Source organism: Pelmatolapia mariae, linkage group LG5 (genome assembly GCF_036321145.2).
Source record: "Pelmatolapia mariae isolate MD_Pm_ZW linkage group LG5, Pm_UMD_F_2, whole genome shotgun sequence".
NCBI classification, from domain to species: Eukaryota; Metazoa; Chordata; class Actinopteri; order Cichliformes; family Cichlidae; genus Pelmatolapia; species Pelmatolapia mariae.
The window spans coordinates 7,551,363-7,570,262 of NC_086231.1; the positions used below are offsets into that span (position 1 = coordinate 7,551,363).

The 18,900-nt window shown below is 40.2% G+C and overlaps 1 protein-coding gene across 3 annotated transcripts in view; it reads left to right on the forward strand.

The window, feature by feature from the left end:
• Positions 1-18,900, forward strand: part of slc12a5a (solute carrier family 12 member 5a) — a 175,575-nt gene that overhangs the window by 68,179 nt on the left and 88,496 nt on the right. Inside the window, exon 1 of one of the 3 annotated variants that reach the window (XM_063473494.1) lies at positions 2,250-2,683. The exons of the other annotated variants lie outside the window; for them this stretch is intronic. Coding sequence (XP_063329564.1) covers positions 2,629-2,683 — 55 coding nt within the window. The 5' untranslated portion in view covers positions 2,250-2,628. Of the gene's footprint in view, positions 1-2,249; positions 2,684-18,900 lie in introns of those variants that run through there. 3 annotated transcript variants of the gene reach the window in all.

Consider the following 18,900-nt stretch of genomic DNA (forward strand, 5'->3'; position numbering starts at 1 on the left):
GAGTTCTTTACCTGGATTGTGGATGGATGCAGTGGGATCAGTGTTCATGTCATGTCATGTACCCACATTGGCAAAGTATCATTATTACATTAAAAAAATGCCCCTGTCATTAATAATCCATGAGTTACTTCTACTCCCTTTAACCCTTAGATGCACACGTGGGGTCAAAAATGACCTCATGGGTTGTTTTTCTTTTAAATCTTTAAAATGAAAAGTTGTAATATATTCATATTCCAGGTATTCCTCATAAAATATGTTTGTAACATGAGGCCATTTGCATTTTTATTTATTTTTTCGTTAATTAAAAAAAAATGCAGTTTTTGTATCACTACCCCACTCTTCCACAAGTGGGGTCAAAACTGACCCCAAGCAGTTCCTATGGAATCTTCTATGAACCTTTAATTCTCTGACTCTGACTGTCCCATTTACACTTCTGATGGATCAGGAAATCATTTTTACACAGTAACATACATGATTTGTAGTTTTCTGTGCATTTCAAACATTGTCCTTTCTGATGTTTATTTTTAATATCTAAAGGACATGGCTGCTATGAGGCCAGCTAGGATCCCTGTGGACCTTGCCCTACAAATGATCCAGGACGGATGGGATGAAGAGCCCATCGGAGGCACTGACGCAGAATCTGACATCTCAGATATAGAGGACCCAGACTATTGTCCCCCCCCCCACACACACACACACTGAACAAGGCCAGTCAGATACAGAGGAGTCCTCTGATGAGGAAATGGATATTGTGTCTAACAGAATGAGCCACTCTTACTGTTCTTACTGGGCAGAGTTACCTCCCAGCCTGGCTAAAACACCAAGCCACAATATTCCGAATAGTCGGCCAGGGCTTGCACCTGGGTTTAGTACTGTCTCCCCAATAGATGCATGGAAGATGTTCATGTCTGATAATATAATAGAGGTGCTGACATGCACCTAGAAAAACCTAGAAAACCTCTGCCTCGTCATTCACTTGAAAAATCAAAGAAAATAAAAATTTCATGCACATGGACCACATTCTTTGAGCAATTACTTCATAAATCTGTTTGAGTGTAAATGAAGTAGAGATGAGCAAGTAATTGAGGACACACCTGAAGGTTTCTGTAAAGGTTTTACTTCCATTGGTATTATAATTTAATTTTGTGAAGGTCTCCTGTTGTTACAAACTCCTGGCTATGATGTAGTAATGATCAAAAACAGAGAAATGTATTGTACACAGAACTTGGTGATGCAATTTATTGTCAAGCTTCAAGGTATTGCTTCTTTGTCAAGGTAATTGTACCTTGACAATACCAGTTTTGTTCTAGACATTGGTAATAAATTTATTCATTGAAGCTGAGCATGCAGTTGTATTTTTTTTCTCCTTCTCTTTTTGTTGAAATCCATTCTGTGCATCAGCGCTACTATGACTAAAACCAAGATTAATTGCTTTCATATCTCTAGTGTAGAATCACAACCACTGGAACACACAAAGAAACGCACGCACGCACACACACACACACACACACATACAGTGTGTCTTCCTACTACACACATTTCTGCTCAAAGTACAGCGTGTACCAGATCAAAATAAATCTGCATGGATCAAAATGAGACTGGTTTAATTGACAGTGAGGCTTCAGTGCTCTGCAGCCACCATACAACATGCAGGTTCTCTCAGCTGGAACCAAGCATCTCTCCACTGAAAGCAATAAAAGAAAAAAATCTAAAAGGAAAAATGCCCTTTTGAGCTGCATTTGTGCAGAGCAGATAGGGAGGAATGTGTATGCTCTTGTGCACATATAAAACCCAAAGAGTTGCTGAAACTATATATGTGCTTCAGCGAAAATTACCCTTTGTGCAAAGCATAACTGCACACAGATGATTTTGATAGAGCTTGTTCATCCCTTGTAGGAAACGGAGCATCTATTTGCATGTGACATTGAAGTAGGGAGAGAGTGCAGTGGCTTATTACAAAGCTGAAAGTAGGAGAATCCAATGCGTAATACTCTTGTGTGGACAGAAAACAAGGCTACTATCTCTCTGTCTCATGGGTGCGATGTGAAAAGAGAGGCGAGGGGGGAAATGGATATGGAAGAAATCATACTACTGCTTTAGTATGCAACCAGTTTGGCGGCTAAAATGACTGAGCAACATCATCTGAGCCGGGAATAGTCAGTATTTTAAGATAGGGTGAGACTGAGATCAGAAGTGACAAAGGCAGGAAAAAGAGAGAGAGAGAAGGAAAGGAAGGAGGGAGAACAAGCGTGCAGCTCTGAGGCGTTCCATCATCCACCAAACTCCTGCAGCTTCCCTCTTCCCTCCTCCTCCTCCTGAGAGAAAGAGAGAGAGTGAGCAACAGAGAGAGAGCGAGAGAGTCACGCTTACAAGGCAGCGGAGAAGAGACGTCAAGAGGAGGATCTACAAAGGAAAAAAATCCTTCTCTCTCTTCTCCTTTCTCTCTTCGTGCATCCTACGGGCAGCAAGGAGCGGAGAGGAGTGAAGAGGACCTGGCTTGCAGATTTTCCACGCTGCTTCCCTGCAATTTCTGTGGCTGTATCACAGTGCGTGGAGCGCGGGGAGAGCTGCCGATAGCTTGATCGGTGACATCGCTCCGCAGCAGAAGAGCACCGTAGAGGAGCCAGGATGCTTAACAATCTGACCGACACAGAGGAGGGGGACGGGGGAGCGCAAAGCCAGGGTGAGTGATGGGATGTGTCATGCTGTGACACAAACCCATGAGCAGATACGTGTAAATGGGGGCATTCACATGACAATGCAAGACATGCATATAATGTACATCTGCCCACGCAACCAAGCAGATGGAGAATAAATATATCTACAGCAAATACTTTGCAGATCGCACAACATGCACATGCAAGGTGCGTTACAACATCGTACAGTGGACGGCCTGGATGCCTCTTCTACTGCTGCTCTTACTGCAAGGCTGTTGTGACAGGAATAGTAATGGGTTCACTCCGTACGATGATGGTGTGTATTACAGCTTTGTCCAGCACATGCACACATTTTTTTTTTTTTACTAATATTCACACAAACCCCCGCACAAATAAGCATACACACATGGACTAACAGTACCTAGCATTTTGTGTTGCAGCCGTCTAATCATTCATTCATTCTTCATGGCAACATAAATATTCCCATCACATATGGCACCTCTTTAGACAGGCGGTGCACACACAGACACACGCACACACATGTGCACACACACATACACAATTACTGATACCAAGCCACCATTGCTGCTAATCCCATCACCCCCAGCTGTCAAAATCAACCTTCCATCAAATCCCCATGGCTCAGCCGGGTCCTCAGTCTCTGCAGGCTTTCAAGAGAGAACCTGTAGGTTGCTGGTTTGTGCATTGAGCTGTGTGGTGAGTGCTCTGTTCACCAGAGAGCGCGTAGCTTCTCGGGCCCTGGCGAAAAATAAACCTGTTCTTCTAAGTGCCCGTGACAAGCGTTGCACCTTTCAGAAGAGTATTAAATCATGCATTCAGTTTAAGTCCCGGGTAACCTCAGTTTATTTTTCATTACTCAAAGTGAGGATAATTCTGCTGTTGCCTATGTAAAACCTGCAAACCAACAGCACTCCTCCTTTCTGCCTGCGAAATGTTACAGATTTTTGTAGCTCTGCACACATCTCTCTCTCAAGCCTCGGCTTTTTCCTTTGCTGCCCTCTTTTTCCCCTTTTGCTCTCTATATTTGTCTCAGCTGTGTCCTCACTCTTTCATCTCTCTCATTCTGCATTATGCACAAATCTCCCTGTTGTTGTCAGTCCTGGGCTCTAAGGGATGCACTGGAGAGACAGGTTGCGGATGAGAGAACAGTCACTATGCTTCTTCTCCTACCTGTGAGGGCTTAATGATAAAAATAGACCAGTGCTGGGAACATGAATATTTAACTTAATGCGGGCATCTTGTGTTTTTCTTTTTTCTTTTCTTTTTTTTTGGTGGGGGGGATTACAGTGTTGCGCTAAGAGACATGGGCAGCAGTTGTAAGAGGTTAGTGGCCAGTTTGAAGCATGACCCCATTTTTATGTGTGACAAATTGAAACTATCAAGGGCAGTTTACCAAGCATGATGTGAAACCACATAACAGCACATGCATAAGTGTTAACAGTATATGATTACTTGAGAATACTGCTACCATGCACTCAAAGCTTAAAGCACTGTGAATTTACTGTCAGAATTAGATATCTGTATGTGCATGCTTGTGTTAATGTTCATGTTGAGAACATGCTAATTGAGTGAGTGTGTCATTGCTCATCAACTCTCTAGCCATACATAGATAAAATACTATGAAATGCACAGTCAAAACAGTAGTTTTCACAGGACTCTTTGCAGTCCTTTAAAAGGATAAAAGAGTGCAGAAAGTCCTGCGTCCAGGAGGATAAGTAGCAGGCAACTGCTGCTAATCAAATGATCATCACCAAGTGTAACCATCTCTATAAAAACAGAGGTATTGGGAGTTTGTGTCATTGCGTTAACACACACCTTAATACTCCAGACCAGGAGTGGCTGTCCCAGTAAATTCCCCACAAGGTCAGACTCTATAATGCTCACAGAAACAGCAAATTATCTAAACGCTACATCTCAAAGACTGAACAAGTATGGATGTTTGGAAGAGTTGCCAGGAGAAAGTCTCTTCTCTCTAAAAAAGAACATGGCAGCATAGCCATGTTCTTTGCATCGGAACCACAACGAACTGTTATTTGCACAGACAAAGCTCAAAGTGGAACATTTTAGCCATAATGCACAGTGGCAAATCTGGCAAAAACCAAATCCAGTTTATAGGACCAATCACCTCATAACAACTGTCAAGCATGGTGGTTAAGAGGTGAATGTTTGGGCTTGTTTTGCAGCCACAGAACTTGGGCAGCTTGCGGTCACTGAGATAACCATGAACTATGTATACCTGTTTTGAATTTGATTTGTCTGGTCAAATGTGGATCATGTAAGAGGGCACTGATCCCAAGAGCACCAACAAATCAGAATTACCTAAAAAAAAAAAGCATAATCAAGGTGTTGTAATTCCCAGTCAAAGTCCAGATTTCAACATGAATAAAATGCTGGGGCAGAACCTCAGCAGAGCTGTGCCTAACTGAAGGTCCACAAATCTCAATGAACTAAGTCAATGTTGTAAAGAGGATTAGGCCAAAATTCCTTCACAATGACGTGGGAGAGTCATAAAGTCATACAGAAAATGATTACTTCAAGTTATTCCTTCTAAATGTAGTTCTACAAGCTATTGAATCATGAGAGGTACTTAGATTTTGTCACATGACTACATGGAGCCCTGTAAAAACTTTGAGCAATAGAGAGATATATAATTTGGAGACCCATGCAGAGTTGGATAAGTGTGTCCCATCACTTAGTCTCAGCACATCTCTGTTTCTGCCTGTCACTCACCCCTATCTCTACCTTTTTGTCACTTTGCTGTAGGCAGCATCTCTCAGGATAGGGCCTCATTCACACACACACACACACACACACACGAATGCGCGCACACACAAAAATCCATCCTTTTCATCCTTTTCATCTGAATCACAGCCCTGCTAAGCTAGCTGTTGAACAACCTGAATAACTCTGTTTAGTCATCAGTGCTTTATCAGGACAGTTCTTGATATCGGGGCCTTTTTGCCCCATTACAGTAGGAATGTCAGAGGCTGTCGCTGACCGCTGTCCCTCAGCGTTGCTGCTGCTCTCCCTCCTTCTCTCAGGGCTGTGTAGTACTGTCCAAGGTGCTGATTTAAAGCCTTTATTACATAGCTGGGTTACAGCCTAGCAGAGTTGCATACAGCACCAGGGCAGAGCTGTTTGTGTTTGTAGGGGTGTATTATTGCACCACAAACCTTATAAACATCAAGGATGAAAGGAATTTACAGAAGGTTAGCCGAAACTAAAAGTAAACTAAAAGAAATTGATGCATGTTGAATCACAAGCACGTTTACTTATTCATAAGTTGTCATACTTCTCTCCCACCACATTGTTAATTATCTGCAGCTTTCTCTCTTTGGAGCAGTGGAGAGGTGGAAGAGGATGGAATGCAATCAAGAGCTGAAGGGGAAGTGAAGTTTTAGTAATCCATTTGCAGCACAGAAATGGTTTAATGGCAGAGCATGCCTTACTTTTGAAGCACAAGAGGGGAAACTGTCACTGTCTGGAACATGGAGTGACGCAAAGAGATGCATTGCAAGTGGAGGGGGTTGAAAAGATGTTCATTTCCCTTCTGGCAGGTGTAAAAATGATGCCGTGTGTGTGTTTTGTTTTGTTTTTTCTTTTCTTTTGTAGCTCATGTTGAAATGAGTGGTTTAACATATTTAAAACAGTGTGACAAATATCCATCTACCAAATGTTGTAAAGCTTCTGTCATCATAACAGTGATAAGCTATAGTATAAACATTTGATCAGAATGTCAGAGCACTCATTGTTAAGGTGCATTATTAGGAAAAGCTTTTAGTGTTTGCATGCCTGATTTCTTGTTAGCAAGTGAACATGATGTACTTTTACTTCACCAAATGTTTATTTCTGTCTTTGTTTTTTTTGTTTTATTATTATTTATGCATTCCAGTTGCTCATTAACATGTCAGTTCATTGTATTTCCTGTGGTTTAAAGAGTGATTGTTTTTGTTATGTGTGCATAATAGAATATTGCTCATGAGGTCTTCCCAGTCTCAGCAGGGCAGCACACAGCTGATAGGTGATGCTCTTTTTTCCACACTTATTTAGAAAAATTTGAAAAAATGTGTCAAAAGTTATATTAACAAGATCGCTAAAATACTCAATATCAATTATCAGAATCCGAATACTTTATTAATCCCAAAGGAAATTATGGGTTACAGCAGGCAGCACGCTAATGGCGCATGCGCACTTACAAAGGAACCTTTAAAGTACAATAGATTTGAAACAAAAGCTAATGTAATGTAAAGCTAATGTGTTTAGACAGTAATAATCACAAAAGCAAGAGGAGACACAAACATTGCAATAAATATTTGTAGTTGTTACATAAGAATTTTTTTAAGTTAAAAATCTTACGTAACACAATTACAGTGGGTCTGTTATTACTGCAACTGAACAAATGCACATTTTTAAATAAAGAAAGAAATGAATGCAACTGATTTCGTGATGTCCATCGGTTTGAATAAATTTCAGCTCAGCAGTAGACTTTAAAAGATCAGCTCGCATTAGGAAATACTAGGCTTGCATTAACAGTAACAGCGTTTTTTAATAAGCACTGAAGATATCTGCGAAAAGATGCAGCCATTGCGATATCAACCACTAGTTTTATGTTCTACTTTTTTAAAGTTGCAACTATGGCATTTTGGTCAGTGTCCTCCTAAAAAAACATGATTATTTCTGTTGTAAAGTTGGACATTTTAAAGTAGGCGTCATTTTACCACAGGAGTGGATATTGACTGGTTTTTGAAATCAGACTCAGCCCTTCTTCTTCTGCCCTGCTTTAACATCCATAATATGGATAATCTAGAACTAAACTGAATTTTGAGGTGTTGTGTATGTTACTCCATCTACAGTTTCATCTATTCATCCATTTCTCTATTGACAACTGCAGAATTTAGTGAACTAATTGATTAGTTAATTAGTTAATCAAGTAGTTTTTGAGCGAAAAATGCCACCTGCTGTCTGTTCAGTCTTTTCAGTTAAAAGGAATTTCTTCTTTCCCTTATTGGATGTGATAGATGTGACTGTTGTTGGCTGTTAGAATTTCATAACAAAGTTGTTGTTTTTTTAACTATGTTTTGACATTTTGCATAAAGTGATCCAGAGTGATTGAGAGGATAACCAGTAGATTATTTGATAATGAAAAATAGTCATTAACTCCATCCATCTCCTCTCTGCACCAGTCTGTACTCTTGGTCCAGGCTGTGAATGGGGTTGTAATGATGTTTTAGTTATGGCTGACTGCATAATACTGCAAAACGCTCCCCGGGGCCCTCTCCCAGGGAAGCAGTTGTTGTGCATGCTCAACGTCATTATTCTCTGTCTACCCACTCTGCGACTTGTCTACTGTGAATGGAGAGTAAGAGGAAGCAGAAATGCACTGTAAGTGAGAGAGACTGCTGGCTAATACAGAACCACAGGCACTTGTTACTTGTAAAGGTGGCTCTCTGGCTGCAAATAAAAATACATTTTCAGTAGCTTAGTGCTTAAGTGTGTTATCTCCACATGAGTAAACAGACACATAGTCCTCCTTGCTTGCAGTATAGTATTCGATTGGTCAGGTTCAGTACTTAATTGCCATGTCAAGAAGTTAATAACATTGGAGGGAAGTGATGTATGCCGTACCCCTCATTAGACACTTGAGTGTCTTTAAGAAGGAGAAACTTTTAAAATTATACAAAAATACTGTTAACCAATTTATATATTTCCTATAGTTGTTCCCTGTTTTATATACCCATGCTAATTAATCATCGTTTTTTTTCCTCTGTGTGCCAACCACCATGGTACAAATGACACCTAAAGTCAAAAGATGGATCGTGATCACGTAGTCTATCACCTAATTAGGTTAATGAAACATGGATACATAATAGCTTATGTTAAACTGAATAGGCTTTCTTGCTAATTAGAGTATGGTTACCATCAGCAGTGGGTGTCCAGACATAGATATTCATTCATTTGGTTTGTCAATTAAAAACCAGGATGCAATCAGTAGTGAATGGCTCTGCTTCCTCAAAGCTTGTTGTTGACTCATACCATTCTGGTGAAAAGCTCAGAGAAGTGTGTGCACATGGTGGACCCATGAGCACACACACGTGCATATTTAAGACTTCACCACAAGTGATTCTCCTCTTGAATAAACGTAGCTGATGACATAAATACATTCATTAGGTAGAGAGAATGTAATTGTAATATTACATTTCATCAGCACAAATCCCTGTTCAGCAACAAAAACAGCGATGGGAAATTACAGGCTCCAGCGGACACTGAGGTAAAAGATTTCAAATGGATGAATGGTCCCGGAGAGAAATAGATGGCCGGTTTTATGGAGGGGAATAGGAGGTCACTGTACATGAAGGAAAGGGATGAATCAGCTAATCGAAGTTGAACACAAGAACTGTTATTTTCTCTCTCATCAGTTTCATTAAAATGAACTAGATTGGATGTTGCTGGAAAACTCAGATGTGTAAGAATAAAGTGAAGTAGGAATAAATAATTGCAAATACAATTTTTAAAGTAGAACATAATGTCCCTAAACATTAAGACATTTTGAAACACTCACAAGCAATAGTTTTATTATAGTCTTTTTATAATGCAAAAATCTTTTTGGAGTGTTAGACCCCAGTCACATAGGCCTAGGGAAAAGTGTGTGTTCTGTGTCTGGTTGGTAAGTAGTTGCTGTGTCACTAGAAGTAAACTGGTTGCATAGAGGGATACAGTTTCTGCATCTTGTGATTGCTTTGGCAGGTTACTGCAATCACCTGTTTTAAGACCCAGACTTTGCAAACACTACTCTCTAAGTGGTAGTGAAGCTGTGAAATGTGCAGCACAAACTGGAAACGTTTGCCATCAAAGTAAATCTTTCACCTTTTGTAATGTTTTTGCTTCGTGTAAGGCACAGCTTTTAATTTGAATGCAAATACTCATTTACTGGACACTTTAACCTACAGCAATCTTGATGTTTGCCAACTGGTCTCCAGGCCTGTGTCACTAAGGTTTTAGGCAAGTCATTTTGGGAGGTTCCTTAAGCTTCCCTTAAATACAAAGAAGAACTGTAGTTCTTCAGTTAAAACAGCTTCCACGATCACGGTTTAACTGTTTTAATTATAATTGTTCTTCATCACCATCACCCACAATTAATTGAAAATCTTCTTTCCTGAAAAGTTTAATATCGTCAGTTTTGTTGTTTAGCTTTTTTTTATATGTCGGTGATGTGTTTTCCTCCCCTTTCAGTCAGTCCAAAATCAATGAAGCAACATGAAGATGCTTTTAGCATTCTGTTTAGTTTCAGGCTTTCATTTAAGGTCACTGATTTCACTCAAAAATAATATTTAGAGGCATTTGACGCATTCAGTTTTATGGAGCTAAATAACTGCTTTTCACCATTAATACCCCTCTGTTCAGCTAAAGCAAAATGTTCCGATTCACTCTGAGATTTTCAAAGGACCTGCTATAAAATGTATGAAATAAAAAGAAGGATTAGAGGAGATTGATGGGGGGGAAAAGGGTATACAGCTGAATAAAACACTTCTTTTTGGTCTTTTTAACACGTTGCATACACTTCCGCAATGTAATGATGATTTAACACTTTGTCTGCAGGCGGAATTTGTTATTAATGGTCAGAGAGATCTGAGACTCTTCTCAGTACATGTAGTTTACTCAACAAAAGAAATCCGCTTGGTTCGGGTGCACCAGTGTGGGAATCTGCACACCGCAGATAAAGTAAATCAAAAGCCGACAGTGCACACTCCACACCCCTGAGGGAGTGACACATTCTTGTTTTCCTCCGGCTTGTTATTTGAGAACCCAAGTCCTTGATGAGTCTCTCAATTTCCACGTTATCTGACATTAGTGTGAACCAACCTGTGCCAGGAGATGGAACCATAATGAAAAGTCACATATTGATTTACTCTCACTCATATAACTATTTGTGGGGTGTGAGGTAGTGTGTAGTTGAGACCGACCTCAGAAACATGATAGCCTCCTGTGCCGGTAGGACAGCAATCACAGCAGCATTGACTCACTACATAGATTCTTCCGTTTTGTCACTTGAGACCAGATAAAAGCTAAAGAACCCCTGTTACTACATCTGTGTGTGTGTGTCTGCATGTGTCGCAGCCTGGCTTCATCCCATTTTATCAAGCTGTTTTCTTTTGGCTCGAGAAAGAAAAATAACCAAGTAGATAATGTAGATTTCCATGGTTACAGTCTGACCTGCTGGAAATAATTTAGATATTTGCTAGATGTGCACCCTTTACACCGAAGTTAAATATGACATACAAAATACAGCATATACAGTCACTCATCAGTCAATACATATAAATAAATTTAAGTCACATTGATAAAGAATGCATTATTTCAGGTGAGGAGTTTTACTGGTGTATAATTATTTATCTTTCATAGATGACATATTTTGCTCTTTTCAAGCTTACATGTTACCGCTGTTTCATGCCACACTCTTCATCTCCATAACATCCTTTCATCTCCCTTTTTATTGCCTAGGTAACCACCAGCCAACTTAAAAAATGTGCCCACTGTTATGAGTGTACGTGGAGTTTAGTATGGGAGTGTAAACTATGACTGTAAAACACGTGCACAATGTTTTTTCCGCACTAATATTGGTGAAACAAACTCTTATTGGCTGGTTTTAACGTCACCCAAGAGCAGAAAGAAGCTCATTATCATGACAGTGTTAGATGAAGCGAGGGGTGGAAGGATGGACATACATATATGTGTGTGTTGGTGTGTGTGGGAGGATTCGCGGTTGCGTGGCATGGCATTGTGTGATTGCTGCATCTTTAAACTAGTAAGCGGCTTAATTTATTGGTGGGTATGAGTGGGCAGAGGGACTGCAAGGCGACTGCAAGGCCAGCAGCGGAGGTTTCTGCAGAACCAAGAAACTCCTTGGATGAAAATCAAACACACAGACTTGTAATTGGGCAGGGGAAGGATGTTGGGGAGGGCCTGAGAGGGGGATCAATCGCTCTCAGGCTGTTTCATGTCCAGGATGGTCATTCTGGCCAGCCACTGGACTCTATTGTGCACACACACACACACACACACAGCACATAGTGTCTGGGCTGGATGGGGACTACTAATGAGGCAGATGGACAGCATTATACTTTGCATAAGAACTTCAATGCACAGATTCTGGTTCTGATCATGCAAATGATAAGCTTAGATGATGTGAAAGTTTTTCACTGATTAATTACTGAACCAGTGTAGTGAACAACTCAAAGTAATGAAGCTCCTAAATGCAGAGGGAATACATTCAAAAAAGGAAAAACAGCAAATTCTGTTGAATTTCCTCTTCTCTTCATTGATTCACTCATGCTAAATTTGCAGAATTAGGACCCAAATTCAGAATCACAGACAGATTGAAAGTAAAGCTAACCTTTAATTCCAGGCTGATGCAAAGTCGAGAGAAATACAACTGAAAGAGACTAAAAAATACTAAGGAAATGCATGAAGATGAAAATGTCAACAATTCAACCAAGCGCTTTATAGAGAATTTGAATAATAACCAAGAAAGAGCCCATAACCCTGGGTCCAAAACTGAGGATCATGACACCAACAATAGTAGGAGTATTTTAAACCATGGAACTGGAGCCACACCACTTAACAAGATAGAGGGGGTGTCAGAGGTTAGGGTATGATCATAAGTGTAAGGATAGATGCCAATGTGTCTGTAATACTTTAATGTGCGTAGGTATTTGCTGAAATCAAAGTTTGCTTTTTGAAAATGTAAAATAACAATATTCTAATATTAAACTGCATGTAAAGTGATTGTATTTCACACTTTCTGTATCTAGTTGTACATGGATGACGTGAACACGACTGTGAAACCGCAACATGATTAACCTGCCAGAGCAAAATCAATACACAATAGATTGGAACAGATAGGTGTGGAAAGTAAATGTGCACTATAGTAGCAAAATTGTGATGATTATAATGGCTCTACATTATATATTATTATACTTGACAGGTGGTTTTACTTTTCTAAGTTATTTCCTGTTAATCACAAATCAAAACTGATAGGGAGATTTCCACTGATAGCTGAAATGTCACAGACGCTGCACCTCTCATTCATTGCCACATCATGACATCCAGGTCCCTCTGTTTTATAAAACCTGACACATATTATAAATCTACCCATTCGCTTGACTGGCCACATTAAAGCCACATTAAAGCCTAGTGGTCCAGTCTCAATTTTGACTTTAATGGTGAAATGGCCGCAAGTGGTGATGAAGTTTTAGTAATACTGTCTTTTCAGGTTTCCTGTTAGCCTGTTAGTTTCTGGGCATTAGGGTGCCCAGAGCATCATTAGACGATATTAAAGTTTTTTAGTGGAAATGGTTTGGCAGGGTTTAGGGAAGGGTGGAGGGGGATGTGGGCGGAAGTATAATGAAATGCAGAGAGCAGCGGGGAGCCTCAGAAGAACTTCTATCAGCAGCCTTGCCTGTGTTTTTATATTTTTATGTTTTTATTTTCTACATAATTTAAACCTTGATGAAGGGATTTGAGGCCTATATTTTCATCAGAAACCACTATTTTCTTTATTCCAATCTAAAAAAATCTAAATTCAGATTTTTGCAACTGCCAAAAATGCAATGAACATTTTTAACAGTAAGCATTGGTTTTTATCCGGTTTCCTCTTCATCCATTGCTTGAAGTGACAGATCAATGTACGAGGATGTGGCTGGATTAGGGCCATTAGGAATGGGACACAAAGAGCAAGACTATAATTTGAACATTTTCAATAGTGGGGCTATCACTGGAACTGTTTACGAAAATAGCCATTCATTGTAGAAGGAGGACAGCCCCCAAGATCCACCAGGAAAAAAAAAAAGCTGTCCACAGCTAATTCTTTAAAACATGTACACAAAACAAGCTCATTACTTACCATCAACATCAATTAACTGTCTATGGTTCCGCATATACATTCTGTGTGCATCTATAAATATCTTACATAATTTGCACCATTGTAACTTTCACAGAAAGATTTCCGCTCAGCAGCCACTCCAATACCATTTAGGTATAGTTTCACCTTCAGTTAAGAAGGTGGTTTCTCCCTGGGTCTATCTGTCTTTTTCTAGTTGATAACTGTCAGTCAGAGTGTGTGGGGCTGATATGCCTACATGAATAGTATTTCCCATTTTGCCACAGCCCACAGAGTCTATCAGCATCCTCAATAAATGGAAATAAACCATCTGTCACTTGGGCCACTCCACAAGCGGCGAAGTTGTGCCACTTGCCCCCCATCCCATCTTGGCCTTCAATTGGAACCCATTTAGCTATTGTAACATAGGAAATGGAAGAACTTAACTGGAGAGCTGTGAGATTGTTGTTGTATGTGCTGCAGCATAAATAAAGAGGATTTAAGAGAATCAGAGGAATCTCAGTGTTTGATGTTTTATGTTTAGCGAGCAGCATTAGAGGGTGTACTGTCTCCATGGATTGCCAATTTACAGAAGTTTAATTTCATTTTTCGGTACTCATCTTGTCTGGTCTTCCTCCTCTCACCCCTAACCGGAGATGGCCGCCCCCTCCCTGAGCCTGGTTCTGCCGAAGGTTTCTTCCTGTTTAAAGGTAGTTTTTCCTTCCCACTGTGACCAAAGCACTTGCTCATAAGGGGTCATGTGATTGTTGGGGTTTTCTGTTTTCTCTGTGTTATTGTATAGTCTTTACCTTCCAATAGAAAGCACCTTGAGGCAACTGTTGCTGTGATTTGGCGCTATATAAATGAAACCGAGGTACAAAAACGGGAAAAGTCAATTCCATTCAAATGTAAATTTTCATTGTGCTTCAGTTTGACTTTGTTTTTTAGGTGCAACATGAGGGGTGTATGATAGTTGTAAAAGTTGTCAACATCTCTGCACATTATACAGCTGTTGATGGAAGTTGGTATAAATGAAGTGAACAACGAATGCAGTGACAATGGTTGTAGTTTGCAGCTTATTTTAATTCATAAAGGAAAAAAAATCCTTTCTCTCTGTTGACAGCATTTCAGTGTCATTGTTGTCTGTTCTCCAAGACAGATTGGAGAAGAAGTTGCCTTTTCTTAATGCTGCATGATGGACGTGACACTTTCATTCAAGACACTTTTTGTTCAGAAGTGCATCTTGACTCACCTGCTAAGCGGCATGAAAGCTATCTGCTTCTTAAATTAGAAGTCCTTATGTTGTTTTTATTTTGCCTTGTAATGATCATGATCCATCAATGGAAGGTTTTCACCTAGCTCCATATATTATTAGAAAACTTGAAACAGAAAGCTCTGTTTCTGTTTCATGTTTCACCTTTTGTATGTTTTTTTCAATAGCTGTCAAGTGAAGCCTTTGCCCTCAGATCCATTTGCTCTATGTCCGTCTCTGAGAAAGAGACTTCTGCATGTATGCTCCCGTCTGTGAGAGTAAGAGCTTTCTTTGACCTCTCTTCAGTAATCCCTGGACCTCTACTTACATACTGCTGATCCCTCCTCATTTGCTATCTATCTGCTTCTTCTTTTCCCACCCTGTCATCTTCATCCAGGATGTCTTATTAAACCCAACACGTCCTAATCCCTTCAACCTCCTATTCAGCAGCTGTCTGCCAGATTGGTCATCTGTCAGCTACGGTTTTTGCTTAGTGCAGCCCAGGACCTCAGCTCAGCAGCTCTTTGTCAGTGCTGGGCCTAACCTCAAGAACTTTGTGCTGCCCATTCAAACACAAGCAGTTGTAGTTTGGGTTTTTTGGGGTTTCTAATATTTGTGCCATTTAAAAGAAATAGTATGTTTATCCTTTTGAGGGTGAACATACAGTTTTTGCTGTCTGCTGCATACACTAGGCATGTCTTCTGGGACATCATTGGTGCAGCTTTTCACTCATTTGCCTAATCTCATTAAAGTCGATGATGCAGAAGGAGGGACCAAAGAAGCCTTTGATAGTTGATAGGCACAATGAGAATGACACAGTGATGATAAAGAGACAGTGGGGCTCATGGGATGGGTTGGTACAATGGTGTGCTCCAGCACATCAAAGAATTCCTCAGCTGATCTGTCAGCCATCTTGTTTAGAGACATCTGCTAAGTCAGTTAACTTTAGAATAACACTGAGTAGTTGTTAACATGCAATGCCTTGTGGTTTTAATGCAACATCCATTTTTTAGGTCTTTGAACTCTGTCTGAAATTTCCAAAGAGGAGTGAAGCATTTTAGATGTTGAAGTATTTGTCAATCACACAGCAAGAAGTGAAGGACTGACCTGACAGCCCCAGTAAAAGAGCCAAAAGCTGTGCATTTTTGGCAAAAAAAATAAGTAGGTCAGCTATATAGTACTTTTATTGTTTCCATTGATTTTTTTTCCCCTTATGGAGACACTACAGAAAGGTTGTTACAGTTACCATCTGGTGCAGTTTATACCTCTAAACTTCTTTTCTTTTGGCAAATTTCTTTACAAAGACAAATGTTAAATAACATATCTCCAAAAGTTGAATCTGTTCATCTGGACGTAGTGTTTTGTGGGAGAAACAGTGGGCTGGTTTCAGTCATTATGCAAATGTACTGTTTATAAGATTGGGGAAACCTGCAGTCAGCTGAGACTGAAGAAGTCACTTGGATGAGTGACGAAACGTTTCTCCCACAAAACGCTACGTCCAGATGAACAGAATCAGCTTTTGGAGATTTACTTTCCTGGATGATTGAGAATGCATCAAGACGTTAAATAACATAGCAACTATTCAGACATTATCTTGAGATAGTGTAAAAAATGGTTATGTTCCACAACAAATGTATAACCTTTTACTGGAAATAAAGTCCTGCATTTTTAACTCTAACATATGAGTAAAACAAGAGTAAAAACATTTCTCATTTATGCATATTAAACTGTTGCATATAAGCCTCATGATATATGTCATTGACACTAAAGCCTGCCTGCAAAATACTGCACAAAACCTGTCCAGAAGTCTGTAACATTACTTATCCTTATGGCTCCAGCACTGTCATATCCATAAGAGTTACAAATAACATATTGGCATGAGAAAAAAATGACAGACAAGATTTATCATACACATATGCTCTGAATAATATTTTCATATAATAGAAAGATAATCTTATTAATTACAAACCTAGTGTTGCCATTTAATGATTTCCTCTGCTTTTGCTCTTCAAATGGAGGAAACGAGTTAAAAAAGTGTGCCTGTGGCTTTATTATTTTACTTCTATGGCAGCTGTCATCCTCTGTTTTAGAGCAGAAAGCAACAGAGAATAATAATCTATGTTCTGTATGTTTTGGGCCTGAAGGCCCAACAAGGCCTAATGGTACATGTTTGGCCAAATCATGTCTGACTGAATGAGGCCATCAGATTCATATTTGGGATTTAGTGTGGGAGGCTTTACAGTAATGCTTTCATGCTCAGACGACAGTCAGGTAGATCTGTGAACATACACTTGTTGTTTAAGATGCCCACTGCTCGTGTCATTACTGCAGGCTCACTGCTTAAACCGCTGCTCCTCTTTCAACTCATAAATATGGACACAGATGGCATCAAACAAAATGTTACGCAAATATCTCTGCAGCCTCCAGGGTTACTAAATCTAAATGGTTTTGTAAACCCCAAAATCACTCAAGGCTCATTTACTAAAAACAACCTCTCTAGCCAGGTCCATCCATACATACATTAGTATAAGTGTCAGTATTAGAATTTGTATATGTTTATCAGTCTTTACATGTTGCCGCAGTGAAAATCTTTCGCTCAGCTTCACTGCTGCTGTAGCAACCAGGATCCATCCTGCCTCCGTTATTCAACAACGCAAGCAATTGCCTCTAGAAGTGATATAGGCAGAAACATTGTCTCACGCATACAAATGTGAAGGTTAGCATGTCATCCGTCCTCAAATGGATCACTTTCTCTGGCTGTGGCAACGAGACAAATCATGGTAGCGGGACTAAAGTGCCCCTCCACCCCCGTGAGTGAATGCATAATGGCACAGTCAGATGGACGTATACTTGACAAGTTATCTGTTCACCAAAAGCGTAAGGAGGCAATGACTCTGCTCATTTCTGATAAGAGGCAGAGGGAACGATAGAGAAAGGGACTGCTTGCAACTCCAGCCTTTATCCTTGGCTGCATGGCCAGTTGCTATAGCAACATGACTTTGCATTCCTTTTCACCTGCCGTTTTTGATCAGTTCTCATTCTTGCCTCTCTCTCACCAACCTTCCTTTGTCCTGAAATGCCTCACCACTGCGGCTGACTTACCGTCACTCGTTTAGAGAAGACAGATTCCAGATCTGTCATGCCTGCAATATCAGCTTCTGTCACAAGCATTTAGTACAGTCAGATTGTCATCAAGGTGCACTCCACCCCATTACAACGCACTCATGTTGTAATGTACAACAGTGTCATAACTTAAAATCCCTATGGTAAAAATACCATCATTATCTCTTTACTGTGGTCACCTAGAAGCGCATTTTGCGTTCAGATCTTTCTGAGTGTTGCAACACCACCTACAGAATCACTCACACCCCAGCATCATGACTGATCAGAAGTAGGAGTCACTGGAATCTCCACTGAACCAGTTCAGCCACAGCACATTCCGCCATCATCTGTCAGTCCTTCTAGATAATCCTTAAAGTTTGCAGAACCCCAAGCCCCCCCTCCTAATTTGGTCATAGGAGCGCCTTAACGAAGCAATCAGATCAAGTACGCCTTGAAACTTTTAAATGAAAAAACAGGTGCCAGTGACATATTCTCTGATACACAACCAGTAATATATGTTGGTTTTGGTGAAGACCAACAATCCCCCACACAAAACTGATCGGCAGTGAACTGGCAAATATTTGACATTTTCAACCACTCAACAAACCCAAGTGTGGTAGTTCCTAAAGAGTCAGTCAAGCTGCAAGCTAATGACCAATCAGGAGCCAAGAGTCTCTGGAGTGTCCATGGAGCACCTCAGCTACTGTACACGCCGTCATTATCCTTACATTCTTTGAGACAAATTGGATAGCCTACCAAGACTTTAATTTGAGCCGTAGGACATCTGCACCTCCCTGGTGCAGTCAAAAAACAATGAGACATTTGTGTTGCCAGAGGTTAGATGTAGCCAATTATATGCCACACACACCCTTTATTGCATACTTGAACTGTATATGTGTCACAGGTTCCATCATTTGAAGCCTGTTTTCCTGGAATGGTTCTGCACTAATTAGTCTGTTTTAATCAGGCAAGTGAAAAGAAAGAACTCTGCG